Source organism: Cyanistes caeruleus, chromosome 9, assembly GCF_971803275.1.
Source record: "Cyanistes caeruleus chromosome 9, bCyaCae1.hap1.1, whole genome shotgun sequence".
Lineage (NCBI taxonomy): Eukaryota > Metazoa > Chordata > Aves > Passeriformes > Paridae > Cyanistes > Cyanistes caeruleus.
In genome coordinates, this window is record NC_141709.1 from 31,674,413 (window position 1) to 31,693,343 (window position 18,931).

The following is an 18,931-nucleotide window of genomic DNA, read 5'->3' on the forward strand; positions in this document are numbered from 1 at the left end:
CTGGAGCAGCAGGTAGAGATGAACAACGGGAGCTGGACCAGTCCCTGCATGACGGGGAAACAGGGAGGCAGAGAGATTAAATAATTCAGTGTGTGTTGATGTGATGCATGGAAAAATACCGCCAGAAGTCACAAAGCTAAATGCCTGGGTACCTCTCCAATGGATCAGAGAGCAGGTTTGGGGGGTAAAGAGAGGGAAACAGGCACATCCGTGCTGGGGAGCAGCTTGTGCAGTGGTGGCTGCAGAGAGGCTGCCCCCGAGGTGCCGAGAGGGGGAAGGAGATCTGCGGGAGCCTCAGCCTCATTATTTTTATGTTCAGCTGCCTAATTACTACGTGTCAGCTGTCTGTTGGAAGGAACGATGTACTGCAGCCTCTCGTTTGGGAATTTATAGTGATTAATGGGCCTGGAGGGAATGACTAACGAGGAAATGTTAGAATTAGTAAATATGCATCACCGTGCAATGAGTAAAGTGAAGGACATGACAAATGAGCCAAAGTATGTGAAAGATGTAAATGTTGCAGAGGGACAACCTTTGGGATGTCCTGGGGACCCTCAGAAACCGAGAGGAACAGGAGGGTGGGAGCAACACAGGTGTGATCCCGTGGGGTGACAACAAACCGAGTAAGAAAGGCCCTCCAAAGCCTTCCAAACAGTCCTAGGCAGACTCAAGGAGGAACAAACTCGCCCTGGCAGGCACTGCAGCAGGATGGAAAGCTGTTTCTCTGTCTGCTGTGTCCTGTGGAGCACAGCAAGGAGCACCAGTGCCACGGCCGCGTGTCGGGCGATCGCCACAATCTGTCCTACACCAGGACCCGGCTCTTTGAAGATATTTAGGTACTGCAAGACCCAAGCCACTTAGTTTATCCATTTCATGTGCAGAAATTGCTTTCAGCTCGAATTTCAGAAGAATTTGTTTACCAAATAACAGCTTTGCTGCGTGCCAGGGACCTGTAGCTGGTCCAACATCGATGCAAAGTAACACCTGCAGGCTCAATCTGACAGGCAAGGACAGCACAGAACAGCATCATGGAGGGGCCTGGGTTTTGGGGCTCCTTTCCTTCTATTCCTATGTAAGAGAGATGTATAAACCCCCAGAATTACAGCTTGCAGGTGCTCTTAAATGGAAATAGTTTCTCATTTTAAAACTGTAACTTTAGGAAAAATTCTACTAATGTCAGTAAATTTATTAAAAGCTGTAAAATGAACAGGATTAAGGAAGAAAAGCAGCTGTCTTAGTTTCTTGATCTAACATCTCACTGAGGTCATCTGGTAATCACTGGTCTCTATACTTGTCCACTGCCAGCTTCTGCTGGTGAGAACATTCCTTGAGCAGTGCAAGGTAAACCTTTGTACCAGTGTTGCAGGTTTTATATGAAACTAGAACCCAGATTAAAATGTTCGTGGGTATTGGCTCACAGAACATCTAGAACTAGATCTGCTACAGAAAACTGAAATTTGGTCTCATTTGCACCTACCAGATCAAACCCCTCTCTCCATGTGGCTTTTCCATTTTATTTCCAGCACAGCAACATTATTCAAATTTCACTCAATTGAAAGATGCAGCTGTTTCTATTTTTGGTGCATCCCTGTTAGAGAATAGGAATCAAACAACAATTCTGCACTGTTTGGTGATCAGCAATATTCTGTCTGTAAGATAATTTTCACTCATTGAAAACAGAAGTCAGGGGATCAATAGTTTAGGTGCTTCTGCCTTTTAAATACTGCAAAACAGCTGTAATGTTATGTTTTCTCTATAATAGACATTTCTGAAAGCTGAGACAATTTTCAGAGGACATAAGTAGATCATAGACAAGACTGTAGCTATGGAATAGATACTTTTCCTTTTCCAGCAAGCATGCCTAGATGAAAAAAGAAAATTATTTATAGGGAAAAAAAAATCAACAAAACAAACACCCCCTCCCCCCCAGACCAATCAACTAAAATTAAAAATTAAATAATCCAAATAACTCCTGCCTTGGAGGATAACTCTGAACTCCTACAGGTAGAAGCAGGATCACTCTGTGTTTCAAAGTGCTTTAGGGTTCTGAAGGCAAAGCAGAATCACCAGTGCTGTCCTCCAGCTGCTGACTGGACAGCAATGATTTCTATAATTACATTTTAAAAGAACAGGTGCTTCCCTTGCTTTATTTTGTAGAGATCAATATAAACTGAGACCAGACATGTACCAAACAACTTCTTCATCAACAGCTTGACTCTGACAGTAGAAGTCATCCAAAGTCACTTATTTAGTCCCTCCTAAAGCAGAAAATGACATTTCCCCCTGCAATTAGACATCTCTAAAGAAACACAAGGCTATTTTGGCAAACCAAAGACCAGCTCCAGTGTTCCCACAGGGAATGGGAAGTAGCTCATGGACCCAAACCCTCAGAAGCAGCACAGCATTGCCTCTTTCTCTGGCAGCAATGATGTAAACCAGCAAATCCCAGTCTCAAAATCAGGATTTTTTCCTCTCCCATAGGTCTGTGGCCTCAGCCAAGTGCCACTTCCATCACTCCTAATGGTGCAATGACCACTGCACCCCATGGAAAGGGAGATTTCATCTTCCTGGAGAAAGTTCAGGACTGAACCAGGGCTCTCGCTTCCTCTGGTTTCAACACTGGCAAGAGCAGTTCAACACTTGGTTGAAATGATGAAAACATTTAGCTGAAACATTATATATACTCTAATTACAATCCATCCATCCCCAAACAAAATATTTAATTTCAATTTTCCCAATGATGGCTTTATTTAGGGGCTGTACATCCAGGGGGAAAGGATTTCTATTTTTCCACAGCAAAACATGATGTTTTTGAATGTACTTTTTCAGTTGGAAAATGACAGGATGGAAAATCCACAGCTATCTCTACTTATAACACATCATGGTTAGGTGTGTGTGCATAGCACTTAGCACAGCATAAAACATAACATAGCACATAACACATCCAGGTGGGTGTGCATATGGCATGGGCACAAAAAGTAAGTTTTAGAGACAAAGTTTGAGAACACAGAAACTATTGGAAAAGGAGGGTTAAATAGCAGTCAGATCAGATGGTACAAAGCAAGCTGTGCTTTCTTCATCTCAGGGAAAGTTAAAATACAAAAAAATCTGTTTGCAGGTGACACTGAAAACACTTTGGAGGTCCCTCCATTTATTGTGGGGTACAGGGAGACCCGGTGCAAGAAACATTTGAAATACAAAGTCATTTTTAGTGGGGAAACAATACGCAGCCCTCAGCAGAAATAAAGTCAAAACCCAGCTGATGTTTCTGAGTCAGAGGCAAGTGCAACTGGTCAGATGTGCCACACACTTCTCCTCCTCCAGCTGAAAATAGCATTGCTTCCAAATTTTCTGGGAGCATGAAGATTTCAACAACAGCCTCAGCAGAGCTGCCCTATGCTATGTTGTTTACTTTTGAGGGAAATTGTTGACTGCTTTTCATTTTGCCACATGTGAGACAAAACAATCCACTATCCTTTTATTCAATAAAATTGTTTAATATTCCAAGTTTCTCTCATGATTCAGAAGGGAATTGTTTCCTAGTGGCAGCCTCTCCTGCTGGGGGGGTGGAAAACGCCTGCTCCTGGCTTGGTTTAGCAGCAGGATGGCAGCAGATTGGCCTTTCCCAAGCAGGGGGCCCTGGGCAGCAACGAGGAGACGTGCCCAACCATCAGCCAAAAATATTGCCCAAACCCAGGGGAGGAAGCATTTTTAATAGCTCACCTAAAAAGGCAAAAAAATATTTGCCAAAGGTTCCATCAGCATCACAGTTAACACAGACATTTCTCCTGGTAAACGGGGAGAATTGCCTGGATTGCCTGAAACGGGTCAGTTATCAGCCTGGGAGCTGCTGGCCAAGTCTGACCTCTCCACCTCACACCTGGGTGCAATTTCCAGCAGCCCAGCCACTGCTTCCAGTGAAATCAAAGCTGATGCAGCCGTTGACTTCTAAGATCTCCAATAGGGAGATCTCAGCTGTGGTTACCAGCTGGGCTGTGCAAGTGTCATTTTCCAAAAAACCCATCTGCCACAGTGAGGCTTCAGTAGCCAAGAATCTGCTACTTACTACCACAAAACTGCTCCAGATTTTCACAGGGGTAACTACTAGCATTTACATTTTGGGAGGGACAGAGAAGGTGGATTTTAGAAACTGTTACTTTCAGTGTTGAAATTTTTCTCCTCCTGCGCTGGTCCAAGTCTGCCTTTTTCTCTACTGCTTTCTTGTTTTGCTACTTCATTTTCAGATTGGTGCCCTTGGCTTCCAAGGACCACGGGCCATCTCGTGGCTTTTGTCTTTCTTGACGTTTTGCATCTGTTTTATGTCTCTAACTGATTTTGATTTCAGCCTGGATTCCCTTTTCTCATATTCAAGCTTAGAGGCAGAGGCAGCCCAGCTGAGATTCGCATCTCCAGGGATTTTTGACGTCTCCAGCGTTGATGTCTACATTGGAGCTGGTGCTCTAGATTCCCTTTAGCATCAATGGAGAGAAATGAGGGACTAAATCATGATTTATCTGAACTTAGTGGGGGGTAATTCCAGCATCACCAGCATCTCTTTTGCTCAATTAGCAACCAATGGAGAAGTCAGTGTTGGGAGGCATGACTCCTACCCTCACAAAAAATAATTTGAAAGTGCTCTGAATGTGCCTTTCCTTTGGGAGAATCCTGTCCCTTCACAGGTGCCTTTTTGCACCCCTTGGCCCAAACAATTCACAGGCACCTGCCTTCCCAGGTGACACCACCAAGGTTCATGTACCTGGTCACGGATTTCTGCAAGGTCTGGCTGATGCATCCCCACTTTTTGCCAGGGTATCTGGTTTGAGTTTTCCCCAAGAGGCCACGTGAAACCTAAAATACCATCAACAACCCTGTTGGAAGAGTATGGCCATTTACACACGGGGAGGCAGGCTACAGAATGAAGGTTATTTAGTAGAAAAGGAGATTTATCATGATGGATGAAGGGCATTTTTAGCTCGAGAGGCAGCTGGTTTCCCTGCAACCAGATGGCCACAGGGTCCAGTCCAAACTTTGCATCTTGACCGTGCTCCAGTGTGATGATTACGACTGACTGAACTCGGAGTTTGGCCATCGTGCAGATATTAAACACCCCAGAATGATTTCTAAAGATTATTAGATTAATGCAACACCCAGGTCAACATCTCACCACTGAACTCGTGGAAAAATGAGAGGCTGGAATCATAGGCATCAGTAAAAAGCACTCTCCAAGAACGAGACACAAAACCATTAAAACAGGATGGAGATGCTGGAGCCCACCTAACATACAAAAAAATTGAAATATGCACCAAATCTGAGCTCAGAACTTGGTCCTGATTTTACAGACATGCATTTTGTCAATAAAAACATTGGCTACAAATATCTCAACACCTCCTGGTTGTCAAAATTGGTCTGGGATGGAAATTCAGATGTGTAAGGCACCTCTACTACTTCTTCACAGAGATGGCATATGATTATCCAGAATTACATGCTGAACCACAGTCATAAAATCCTGCTTGAGTTGCCCTTATGCTAAATGACTCCAACACAGATATGTGGAAACCTGCTAATAGTAATCTTTGGGTTACTTTAGTAAAACAGCTGAGTGTGGTGGCATCTTGATGTCAAAGTAAATTCCTGCTTTGGGGAGCAGCAGGAGCAAAAGGGAAAGAGTCTGGTACCTATCTGCTCCAGTCACCTGGAATGAATCTGCAGCCAGGCATCTGTCAAAGCTCCCAGTTCTTTGGGTATCCTAGAGACAGCTGAGAATGCAAAGAAGTCCACTCTGGAAATCAGTTCTGTGCACACAAGGCAGCCCTGAGCACCTGCACCAACAGAAATCACTCATGTTCCCACAAAAAGACAGATTTTATGCCCAGGTATAATATACATTTTAAGATTTATACACAGGGACCTGATGAGCCATTTAGCAAAAGAAAAAAAAAAAAAAAAAGTCAATAGGAAGATAAATAAAACTGCACTCTCTACAATGCTTGCAAGTGGTTTCTGCAAATTGGCTCCTCAGCACATCCCCATCCAGGGTTCATCCGTGGAGGAAGGATCTTCCCCAGTGCATCTGCACTTCATTAGGAGTTTGTAGACTGCTAAATGAACAACAGACCCCAGCATGAATGCACATTGTCTGAGCTGGGCTGATCACACTGTGTGATACAAGGGAGTGTTAAAAAAAACTGCTGTTCTTCAGTAAACATTGGAAGAGAAGACTGAAGATTAATTCAAACAGCTTGGAAAACTGAAACAAGAGAAATGAGCTGAATATTTCCAAATATGGGCTACCTTACTTCAGTATCAAGCCAGGAGAACCTTGGGGCATGCGAGCCAACCAAGCTGCAACTCCCTGGATAACAAGGCCTTAATTAAAAGCTAAATTGCACATACATAAGAAAACCCCAGGGCTCACTTCAGCCACAGAGGTCATGAAATCACAGGCAATCATATGACAAACATTAATCCAAAAGTCCAGGGAACAACTGCTCTGCACACACTCACTCAACACAAGCCACAGAAACACTTGCAAAAATGCCATAACGAGCTTAAGGCTTTTAGTACAAATAAATAGAGCCACAAATAGTAACACCAAAGGAAGAGAGAAAAGGAACCACCAAGGGCTCTGTTCTTCTGTAGTGGGGAGTTGTTCAGTGAAAATGCCAAATTAACTCCAAGAGAGAGATTCTACTCAGTGCTCCCCTAACTCCCTGCTTCCCTCTCCCAACATCTCCTGCTAATCTGATCTGGTGGAAAGTCTTCCCTGCTCCAAATCTAGCCCTCATTTTAGCCTCACATACAATCAAAACATGCCAATCAGCACTTGAGATGTTTTCTTTAATACCATTAGGAGCAATAACACACCATGTTCAACATCCCATCTCCAGCTGCTTTGGAGGAAAGCAAAAAACCCCAGCTCAGGCACCAAACTATGCACAGGGGGCTCAGGGAGAGGAATAATTAGCTGATTTGTGTAATTCCCACATCCAGCCCTGGGTTTTATTCAGCACCCTGTGTTGGATGGTCCTGACTCCCATCACCTGAAGCAGCAGCTCTCCCCACACACACCATGGCACCAGGGATGAGCACAGATGGTGCCACGTTGAGGCTGCATCCAGGAGGTCAGTGCCGGATAATTTATCTCTCAGAGCACAGCAGACCCTGGGACTCAGCTACTGCCATGAATATCTGCTGAGGATCTGCTTCTCTGTTTCAGCTCTGTTTTTGCCATTAAAGACCGGCAGCCTGCAAGAAAAGCAGTAAGAAAACCTGTAAAAGAGAGGAAATTGATGTAGGGAAAATCAGATGCATTGTCCCTGCTGGCAGCACTGACCCACCATCAGCACATCATGATGCACAGCCTAGCGTTGCTGACTTCTGTATTACTAATTTTGATTCAAGTCACCATTTAATGAACTTTCTTTTAATTTTCATTTGAACTGGAGGCTTTGGAGACCATTTCCTTTGGAAGACACACCAGTCCAAAGCTCGGCGTGGTGGTTGGGGATGGTGGGGTTGCCATCACAGCAGACTCCTCCTAGAAGAAGGTTCCCTGTGCCTGTAGGTCCTTCCCCAAGCCTTCCCTGATGGCTCATTGCATCTCCCAGGTGTGACATGGAATCACAAGCCCTTGTCCCATTGGACAGGCAAACAGGGAGTTTCCTGGGAATTAATAATAATAATAATAATAATAATAATAATAACAACAACAACAACATCATCTGGCTTCACTGATGGAAGACCAGAACCTTGCCAAGAGCAGGAAATGAGCATGTGGATGTACTCTTGAAAAAAACCAATGACCTCTCAAGTAGGCCACAAAACAAGACAATTAAACACAGTCTGCCAGCAGAAATACATTTGGGACAATGCTTCCCAAGCCTCCCCTCTGCACCCACTGCCATGAGCACGTTGTAGGTGTGGGGTTTGCTGTGCTGACTGAGAAAGGAAGAGAGCAGCCCCAGCAGCATCACTCTTAGGGCTGGATCCAGAGGCAGCTCAGAGCTGGATTTTCCTCCGAGGGTCCAGCCGGTGGGGATGTGGCCACACAGCTGTGAGGGAAGAAGCTGTAGCTATAAATGAGTGTTGTTCTCCATCTCCTGACGTCAAGGGAAGCTTTGCTGGTGAGCCCTGCCAAACTCCAAGCTCCAGAGAAGCTCTCCCACCCCACACAGCCCCCACGTGAGATCTCAGCCGGGTGCAGGCACTGCCTCCACCCCCAGCCCAGAGCTGCTGGGATGGGGGGACGTGCTGCCAAAAGCTGCTTGCCCAAAAGCCACTTTCCATCAGCAGCACCTCGTTCTGGACCCCAAAGTGATGGAGGAGATGGTGGTTTGTATCCAGGAGACCCCGGGGTAAGAGTGTTGTGAGTGCCCAGGTTCATGGCAGCAGGATGGAGAGAAAGCATCTCACCAGCAGCTTCACCCTCTACTGCTTCTCAATCAACACCTGGCCTTGAGCTGTTGCTCTTTATTTTCATTACTGACAGGGGATATCTCATTGCATTTTTCCCTTTACAGAGAGAGAGAGAAGAGATCTTTGTGCCTCTTTTAGAAAAGAGAAATAAATAAAATCTCACAGCCATTTCCTTCTGCAAATAGTCAGGACTGAGCTGGGGAACAGGTGAGGCCAGGAGCAGGCAACTCTTCATAGCTGTGATGCAGGATTAAAACATTCCCAGCATATCCTTAAACAAACCCATGGGAGAAGCCAAAGCAACCCCAAACTTTCCCCTTCAGCCTGTAATTTTCAGACAACAAACCAATCCTTTCACTTTTCTAAAGGAGTGAAGAGAGAGGCAGAGAACTGGAAAAACCCTTTATAGAAATATCAGCTGTTCCTCCTCATTCCCACCCCCAGTTCTGTTTTTTGACAAGTTAAAGTGAGGCCATAACTTATTCTGCTTTGTTCGACAGGGCTAATCACACGTGACTCTAATCACTCATGATGTTTTATTGATTTTAAGCACATTTAATCAGAAATTGGCTCGGAGTTAGATTCCTGCTAATTACTGAGAAGCAGCATTTTGAATGACTTCACAATTGGACTGCAGATTAGAATGGACAATATGTACTAAAATAATGATTCATGCATTCAGCTCCCTGGATTTATTTTGTTTATATTGGATTTTTTAATCTTTAAAGACATAATTCTGCATATGGGCAAGCAGCATTTAAAACCCTTAACGAAATGGGTTTAATTTAACAGGGCAGGCTTTCACCAGAGATGGGATATGTGGGGAACAGTTTATCCCCAGCTAATGCAGTTATTTCTTTGAAGGTCACTGGACGTGCCTTGCCTGCAGTGACACCACACACAGGTGGTGGTGGCACTGCCAGGATGGGGGAGGCCACTGCTGGGGGCTCCTTTAGCATCCCCACCAAACCTATCAGTTCTGCTCTGAGGTCAGGGTGAGCTTTTCTCAGTCAGTGCCTGCACAGTCCCAGTTTCCAGCCCCAGACCCCAAATGCAAATGGCTCCTTCAGGCAAAGACATCCAGCTCCGAGAGGTGCCCGTGGTGAGCCGAGTTCTGCCACCACCTCACCCCTTCTATTGCTCAAATCCCTCCACAGCACAGGGTTAAACAGTTTCTATTTCCACATTTCTCGACCTAAAAGTCACCTTCTCATGGAAAATCAGATTGTTGCTGATCACAGCCTGGAAACAGATTTTTATTTTTCAACAGCCGCAGGTGTCTCGTCTCCACCAGTGTCCAGGAGACCCCTGGCAATGTGGCTGCAAATGCTCCAGTGACATTGTCCATGCTCATAAAGAGCTGTGGACAAGCACAGACCTTTCTCAGCTCTGCAAATCTTCCTCTGCCTCCTGGGAAACACTGATCCATGAGCAACAGGGAAGCTGGGGGCTGGCAGAGAGGCTAGACTAGAGACTACCAGCTATTTGAACTGGTAGGAAAGGAAAATTTCCTTCTGATTGAAAACAGAAACTTTCCACTTCCATCTCTGCTATTTTATTTTTGTTGGAAAACAAGAAGTCACACTGGGGAAGGCTCTCACAGTTTTCAGCTAAAATTTTCAAGTTTTGAGTTATAAAGTCAAAATTTTCCATTAAGAAAAGGAATCTTTTTTCCCCCAACACAACTCTGCTGGGAATACTTACAGCAATCTTGCCAGCCAATTTCTTTTATACAAAAACAAGCCTAAATTCAATGCACATGAATGATGCACAGAATACTCTGCAATAACTGATGTTAAAAAGCCACAGCTTCAAAGCCTCCTGTTCTGCTCCCACTCCTTTCCACAGGTCTGTGACACCCCGATTCAGTGGGTAGAACTTGCTCATAAATGATGTGACTTCAGTTTCATAGAAAGCTGAGAAACTCACCCCAGAATCACCACTGGCCTCCCAAGGAACCAGCCTGCAAATCTATCCTAATTCATCCTACATGGGTATGTGGTGGGATTTTCACCCTTTAAGTGCTGTTTCACTCTGTAATATGGCAAGACTCCAGCTCATGTAGGACACAAACTATAATAGTCCAGAGTGTAACTCTGACTCCTGCATCCTTCCCTTCATCCTCACAACCCTCCCCATCCTCCACTGTGCTGTTTCATTGCCACTGCAGAACAAGATATAGAGGCAAAGGGAACTCTCACCCTGGTGTAACTTCACAAGTTACAAAAAGGAAATATCTTTTTTGAGTTGGACTCATTTAATATTTTTTCTTTTCTTTCATTTTTTAAAAATAATATTTCTTCATTTCTTCCTTTCTTCATTCATTCTTTCTTCTGTTCTTTCAGTTGTCCTTCATTCTTTCTTTCCTTTTTACTTTTCCAGGAGTTGGACTCCTGGAATCCTGTGAGTCCTTTCTAATCTGGATATTCTAGAACTTTAGAAAACTCACTGCATCCAGCACTACTGGGTGTAGGTGTTCACAGCCTTGAGGAGTGTTGTTTCAGTAGTTTTCTGAATGGTCATGAGTGACAAAACAGCAAATCTGTGTTCTTCCACTCACTGGTTGACTCCAACTTCAGAGTCTTCAGTGAAAAGTACAGGGTTGAAATTATTCTGAAGTTACAGCACCTACAAGAATTTTACCAGATGGAAACCTGAAAAAAGATTGCTGATTACTTCTCAGATGCATTGCTCATTTGTTCAGAGTAATTACTAGATGCAAAACCAAAAATAGACCCTTTTCCTTTGATCCTCTCCAGTTGGAGTCTGCACATGACAACCCAGAGCACGTATCTGGATATTCTGTACTGAAGCTGCCACAGTTTTCATTCAAAACCCAACCAGTGCTTCTCATCTCACCTATGAAAATGCAAATTAAGATAAAATCTGTCAAAAGACACTGGCAAGCATCAACTTGTCCCAACTCCTGACAATTTACATCCTCCTGGTGGGGGGAAGAAATCACTTACAGGATTTTGAGCGGCTCAGTGATGTTCTCCTCTGGTTATTTAATCATTTGTTAAAAAATCCACCCTGAAGCCGGCAGCTAAGGTATTTGTAGCTTTGGGATTAGCCCTTTAAATATAGCCTAGGGCAAAGGGTGAGGAAGAAGAGTGGTTTCCAGGGGGTGAGGATGAAGGGCAGAGCTTGGCATCCCTCTGTGTGTGAGAGAGCCAGGGCAGAGCTGTCAGCAGGAGCTCAGGGGTGCTGGGGATACTCAGGAATACTCAGTGCTACCAAATTGGCCCAACAGACACGGGCCAGCTGATTGCTCCAAAAAAAGGAGCCGATCCTCTTACAGTGCAAAGCTGGCTGAGCACACACGTGCCGGCCATCCTGCTCCAACAGTCCCGAGCAGGAGCTGCCTCACTCCCCTCTGAGGAGCTCCAGCACCTTGACATGTCCACCTGACTCCCAGGGAGGGGGTAACCAGTGCCTGAAGTTTTCTCTGCTGGTTTTCTAGCAAGGCTATATTAAAGTAAGTTTATATGGATCTCTTGCTCATCAATACCTGTAGAGACGTGTCCTCTTTGAATAGCTTTGGGAATGTGGCACCAAGAGCCAAACTGGCTACATGGCCAGGAGTGAAATGGAAGGTGGAGAAGCTGGGACTCACACTGTTGTAGCATCCTTTTGGCTTGTAGCAAAGCTTCAGCACAATAATACAGTCCCAAAAGCAACCATCAGCAAATGATTCCTCTCCCCAAGCAGCAGCACTGAGGTCACTCAGTGAATGGCACCAGACTGGTGGGATTGTGGTCAATTTTCCAGATGTGCATTCAACAAACCTCGTTCTTTAAGCTGGGCATTAGCATTGATATCCTGAATTAGAGATTAGGCAATACTGTACATTATTTCCAGCCAGGGATTAATTAAATTTCAACTTTTCTGAGAGGCAGCTGGTATAAAGGAAGCCATTCATTTCAGCAAGGTCCAAATGAACAAGCTCCTCATTTGTTTCTAGGCTTGCTCCATGTTGAAGTGAAAAGTAAGCTAGGAACTACCTCTTTCAAATGCCTGATAATAATGTAGATTAGGTACCCTCCAGAGGTTCTACATGCCAGCCACTGCTCCTTCCTCTTCAGGCCCTAAAACTGTCTTTTCTGTGCCCTAAGAGTAGGTCCCAAATGTGTCAGCAATGCCCCTTTCAGTACACTGCCCAAATGAGCTCTGCAGTGCTTTGTTCCTGATGTTCCTTGGGATGGAAGGAAGCAGCACAAAGGCCATGGCACCATCCTGGAAAAGAAGGAAAACCTTGTTTGTGTTTTAACACTGTGAGGGGAGCAAGGGGGGACAGGACTTTGTGTTTTGCTCCAAATGGCTGCAAACAGGGGGTGTGAAGGAGCCCAGCAGGGATGAAGATGGGGCAGCAGAGCTGATGTGCCCTGGAGATGTGAAATGGGAGTCCACCAGCCAATGTCTTCATGGGGATTTTTCCCAGGAAAATGGGAAATCTGCCATCAAAAAGCCCCAAAGCTGAGCAAAACACTGATTCCACTAGAAGTCTTCACTGACAAACCTACTCACAGTTTTACTCATTGTCCTCCCTTGCCCATGGTGCTCATGCCCACATGTACGTGGCTGCAGAGACCTGGGGATGTCTGTGACATTCAACCACTACAGGACATTTTCCATGGTTTCTTGGTGTTTTTCTGGGGCAGTGAAACAGCTGGGGCTGCCCACAGCTGCTCACTTTGCTTTCTCAAAATCTGCTGTTACTTGTTTGGGCTTATTTAAACTTGCTTTCTTCCTGTTCACTTTTATTCTGCTTTTTTTCATCAAAGTCCTGCTTGGGCTGAGGAGGGATTTTGAGACCTGGAGGGTTTCCACAGGTCTGGCTTGTATTAGAGGGGGGCAATTTCCCAACCACCGGCTGAGTTTCAACATTCCCTCTCTCCTTGCCTTGCTGAGGAAAGCCAGGGGCACACATGCAGCCTCCTGCAAAGACTCCTTTTCCAGCAGGATGAAATCAAGGTGAGGGAATTTTGACAAGTTCAACAGAGTGGGCTGGAGAGCTGCTGCTGGTGTGCTTGGAGTTGAGATTTTTTCAGACTGATGTTTAATTTCTACAGCTTTTCCTCCATCATTCTCCCTGCCTGCAATCACAACCCCATGATCACAATTCCCATTTGAAATCTGCACAGGGGGCTCTTGCACAGGTTTAAATAAGTGACATTCCCAAACCAGTGCCAGTGCCACTATAATATTATAAAAACCATCATGAATCTGGGGTTTGCCCTTCATTGTTTCAGTGCAGCTCAAACTAGTCAAAGAAGTAACATGTTGTAAAAATAAATGAAATCTTTAAAAAAAAGGAATTAATGGACATAAGATACCCCAGCAGCCAGGTCTAGTTAAAAATGTCCCTGTTCACTGCAAGGGGGTTGGACTAGATGATCTCTGAAAAGTCCCTTCCAAACCAAACTTTCTATAAGTACGCCAGATATTCCACTCTAAATTACAGCTTTTGTGTCTTTCCTCATTTGGAGGAGAGTTTCCTCCTGGTCCTTCTCATAGATCAGGATCCTTCCCACACTTCCAAAAAAACCCCAGATCCACTGGGCAATGATCTCCGTGTAGCACAGGGTAGTGAGTGTCTGCTTAAAGCCACGTGAATTCCTGAGTGTTGGGACTGAAATCCCCCATTTCCCCCTCCCAACTCCTCCATTGCAGGCCCAGCTACACAATATTAATTTTAGTTCTCTGTGTGTCTCATGTCCAGTGGATGTTGCATTTTAAAAGATGCCTTCGTGCAGTTCAGCACCAGCAAGGCGAGGAGACGTTCTGCAGAGCCAGCAGTTTTTGCAGGGAACCACGAGATGGCGATGGAATAGAAATTTCCATCCAGAGGAAAAGCAGTTCTGCTTACAGAGAAAGGACTCAACCCCCTGCATACTGAGCCCTCTGCCAGAAAGTAAAAAGCAGGGAAGTGTTGAAATTGTACATTATTTTCCATTTTTTTTTTTTTTTTTTGCCAGGGTGGGGAGAGCATATACTGGTTCTGCATTTATAAATTTAAATATGTATTTATGTATTTAAATATCTGAAGCATAGCCCAGTTCCCCCCCCCCCCCCTTTTTTTTTTTTCTATTTTTTTTTCCCTATTTTTAACATTACTATATGCTTTAAAATCTCCTGGATTAGAGCAGAAACTTAATCCTTCTATGACCAAGCAAGTCAGCACGAAGGGGCAGTAAACTGCAGACTTTTAGAGTTTGCTACATAAGAATAATTTTTAAAGGTATTTTCCTTTCTCTGGTTCCATTTCCCAAGAGATATGTCCATCATTGATCATCCCACTGAAGGGAATTTTGACACAAATTGAAAAATTAATTAATTAAGATTTTTAATTAAAACACAGAGAGTCATGGGAAATGGGGAGCAGGTAGTTGTAACCCCTTTACCCTCTGAGCTCACCCCTTCCCACAGGATGGTGTGATTTGGATTTGGAAGGTAGGATGAATAAGTGTGACTGGGGTTTCCAGTCTGGTAGTTAAGAAGGGTCTGAATATTGTTACTTAACCCCCCTACTTTATCACCTTATTTTTGCTTATAGTCTTCCCCCCTATATTGGAAATGTATCCATAGGCAAAGGTGAAGTCCCTTTTATTCAATGAATGAATATCCATAAAATTATTTGGGTTGGAGGGGACCTTAAATCTTGTCCAGTTCCACCCCCTGCCATGGGCAGGGCCACCTTCCACTATCCCAGGCTTCTCCACACCCCATCCAACCTGACCTTGGACACTTCCAGGGATCCAGAGGCAGCCACAGCTCTTCTGGACAATGTTTCCCAGTCTGTGACCACCCTCACAAGGTCCCGTGGTCATTCCTGTGATTATTCTCAGCATCAAGGATTAATGTTAGCAGTTTTATACAAGGCAAACCAAATCAACAAAAATGGAACTCTTTTTAAATGCATGCAAAACAGAAAACAAAAATTCCATGTCCAGCATCTCCATCCTCCCTCTAAAAACACTCAGTGAAGAAGTACTCAAATCCTAAAGCCATCAATTTTTATTATTTTTTTTAATGTGATTTTTAAAGGTAATCCCATTAAAAAACTGTGTGCCTCTTCTCTGGGTCTCTGTCCCCCCAGCTGCCACAGTGCAGGGCATGGGAACACTCCCTACCAACCCCCTTTGGCACCACACAGGGAGAGGGTGGCAGTTTTCACCTTCTTTCTCCAGGGTAACAATATTTCTTCTGCCAACCCTAAATCTGGGGACCTGTTAAACTGAATGAGGATAAAGTTCCAAATTTTTAGCCCATAATTCAATTAGGACTTGCACAAATGCGGCTTCAAAGTGCCCTCATGAAGATTTGCCCTGCAAATTTAAACTTTCCTTTGCAAATCTGCCCTTTAGGTTCCTGCTTGAGAAGGAGATGGGAGACAGCTTGAGGAGATTCATTTTTCCTCTAGTTTATATATAACTTGCTAAGCTTTTTATTTTTTTAAATGAGCTTACTATGTCCAATTTAAGTCAAAATTTAATGATCCCTTCGGTAATTCATTTAAGGATACAGCTTCCATAAACGGCATAGCATAAGTCAGGGAATAACTGTCCTTGTCCACAGCGCAATCATTAATCAACTTTATTAAAATCAGGATTGGCTGAGGAGGTTTGCATAATAAAAGAAGACTCAGAGACTTTTCCAGGACTAAAGTAGATCTGAGAACAAACTTTGGGTATTTCCTCCCCACTTCTTCAGGACTGCTCCATGTAACTTGGGAGCATCCAAGTCCAGAGTTCATGGTTGGGCTCACATGTGGAGTTGGATGGGGTGATAATGGTCCTAAAAAGGGTTAAAAAAGACCCTAAGGGTTAAAATAGCCCCTAACACAGACAGGCACTGTTGCTCTGTACTAAGAACAGGAAGGGGATGTGGGAAACATCCTATTTCTAGCAATTTTAGCGGTGTTTCCCAATGCTTTGGTGTAAGAATGCTTTCTGGATGAGGTCTCAGCCTCTGAGCAAGCACCTGGAGTTATTTTATATTATTTGATGTTATTTTATATTATTATATGTTATTTTATGTCTTCATCTTCCCCTCAAGTTGGGCAAGGCCCCGAATGCCTGCTCTGCTTAGTGAGCGACCTGATGCTCTGAGTGGCTGAGCCCCTTGGCAGGTCAGGGGAGGCAGGAGCAGCACAGGGTGCCACCATGAGGGAAAAATTAGATCTCTGGATCCAATTAGCAGCAGCTGTGATTTGTGTGCATCCCCTCTGTACATATGGCTACGCTGAACTTTCCCTCTGTTTCAAATGTCCTCACGGAGAGCGGGCGAAACGAGAGGAAGGAACATTTGTCTGGGGGTTTTTTTGAAAGCCTTTATCATGATGGATGAGAAACCTTTTACATCATTCTCCAACTTGCAAACAAATTAGGTACCTTCATCACCTTCCCCTGATAGTGGAGCTGGCAAGTGATGGCCTGATGAGCTGCTGGGGAGAGGGCAATGGTGTGCAAGTGCTTCATTGGACATCATCAACCAAGTTTGCTGGAAATAAAATATAAGTGAAGTCAGATGCTGAGGGCTTAAGTGTCCATGCATTAACCAAGATGGTTTCCATCTCATGGAGCAATTTGGGCTCTGGCCATTTAGGGTAGGACAGGAATTGTTATTCATTTTAATGGATGCTGGGCATCCAAATCCCTTTGGTGGAATTGAAACATCTCATCCCTAATTTCTGTGTGTTTCAGTCCCTAACATGCAGCCAACTCCTGCAGGGCACTCCAGGAAGCCTGATGAAAATGTTACTGGTATTACCCAAAATGATCTTCAGTTTCATGGAAGAGATCAGATCAAAAAGAAGAGAAGGAAAGGTCCAGGTCTGTCAACAAAATGTCAAGGAGATGAATAGAGTTGGTTCCTTCTTCCCCACCAGTGCTTCAGCCCAGAAGGAGAAGATCTCATCACCTGCATTTCACAAGCAGCCCTGAGCTCAGGGTTTCTCAGGCAATGAGGCAGCAGCAGGGCTGGCAGCAGAAGGGGATGCAGGGCAGGTCCTGCTGCTAACAGTCCTGGTGAGGGATGCTGCCAGCACTGGGGAGCAAGGCTGGGATGAATGACTGGGAGTTCTGCATCAGAGCCATGGGTCAGGTCTGACCCTCTCTCTTCCATCCAGAGGGATTTTAATGGCAGGATGTCCTTCCTGGCAGGAGGTGCTGATGGAGTGGATCACCAGCTCCAGCCCAAAAGAAGGAAATAAAACCACTTTGCAGGATGCTTTAAAAAAATGTCATCTAGCTAGAAAGTTTCTTTTCAAAAACAAGGCAGTGTTGGAGAAGAAACCCCTGCAGACATTCATAGCCTTGACAGAATTGTTTAGGGTGAAGTAATAGGAAACAAGCCCCCAGATTATTTTATTGCTGAGTAAACAACTCAGTGTCTCTTTGCTGGCTGTGCTTGGAAATCAGTCCTTTAGATTGGTAATGACCTCTGAGATCATCAAGTTCAACTGTGTTTGTCACCAAACCATGTCCCCAAGTACCACATCCTCATGCCTTTTGAACACTTCCAGGGGTAGTGATTCCACTACTTTCCTGGGCAGCCTGTTCCAAAGCCTGACCACCCTTTCAGAGAAGAAATTTTTCCTAAATGAGTCATTTTACACTGCAGCCAGCTGGTTCCTAGAGACGAGTGTGGGGAGAGATTGTAAATTAGGGGAACAGCAAAGGGGCTGAAGGTTGCATGCCATCAGGTCAGAGTGTCTGAAAAAAACCAAAACAGTTTGTTCCTATTTGGCTGAAAAGTGAAGGGGGCTGTTCCTAATCCCTTCTCTTAGAGGTGGTTCAATCTGTCTTTCCTTGGTGGAGAACAGGTAAATTTGGGCAACGTTATCTGTAGAGGGAAAGGATAAGGTGGGTGACATTTTCCAGAAGTGGAAAATCCAGCAGAATTAAATCTGATCCTTGGAAAAGGATGAACATGTCTGAATGCCCAGCCTAAATGCTGAAGTCACTGTAGCTGACCCACAGACAGGAAGAATGGTTTTATGGTTAAGGCCCTTCACTGAGATATAAAAAATCTGGGTTTCGTTCCATTAGCCACAACCTCCCTGTGTCCTCACAGACAAATCTCTGTCTTTTTGCCCAGACCACTATGTATAAAATGGGGGTGACAACTCTTTTCTTACCAATAGCGCTGCCCATGAGGAGTTTGCAGCCATGGTGAAGTACACACATTGTGGATTGAAGCAACAAGTTTCAGGAGTGCATCTCCTTGATAACGATTTTATCTATTTCCTTCATGGAAAGAGATGAATTCCCCACTTGAAAGCAGAATATTACAGCCACAATCCACTCCTATTTACAGGTCAGGATTTGAAACCAATTCTTATATTAAAAAAGATGAATCACAGCACAAAAATGACTTAATTAGCTGTGTAGACAGCCAGTGTGAGCACAGAATACCCCGAGTGAGGGTCCTCTCCAGCCAAACATCGTCCTTTAGGGAACTTGGCATTCCTTCCAGGCTGTGTGTCAAGGAGACTGAGCAACTTTACATCAAC

At 44.5% G+C, this 18,931-nt stretch overlaps 1 protein-coding gene across 2 annotated transcripts in view; it reads right to left on the reverse strand.

Moving 5' to 3' along the window:
• Positions 1–3,131: 3,131 nt before the first annotated feature.
• LOC111932915 (FRAS1-related extracellular matrix protein 1-like) overlaps positions 3,132–18,931 on the reverse strand; it is an 85,314-nt gene continuing 69,514 nt past the window's right edge. The window contains exon 12 of one of the 2 annotated variants that reach the window (XM_086841685.1): positions 3,132–7,245. In XM_086841685.1, coding sequence (XP_086697811.1) covers positions 7,173–7,245 — 73 coding nt within the window. In that variant the 3' untranslated portion in view covers positions 3,132–7,172. The remainder of the gene's footprint in view (positions 7,246–18,931) is intronic. The other variant, XM_086841686.1, reaches the window with a different exon arrangement.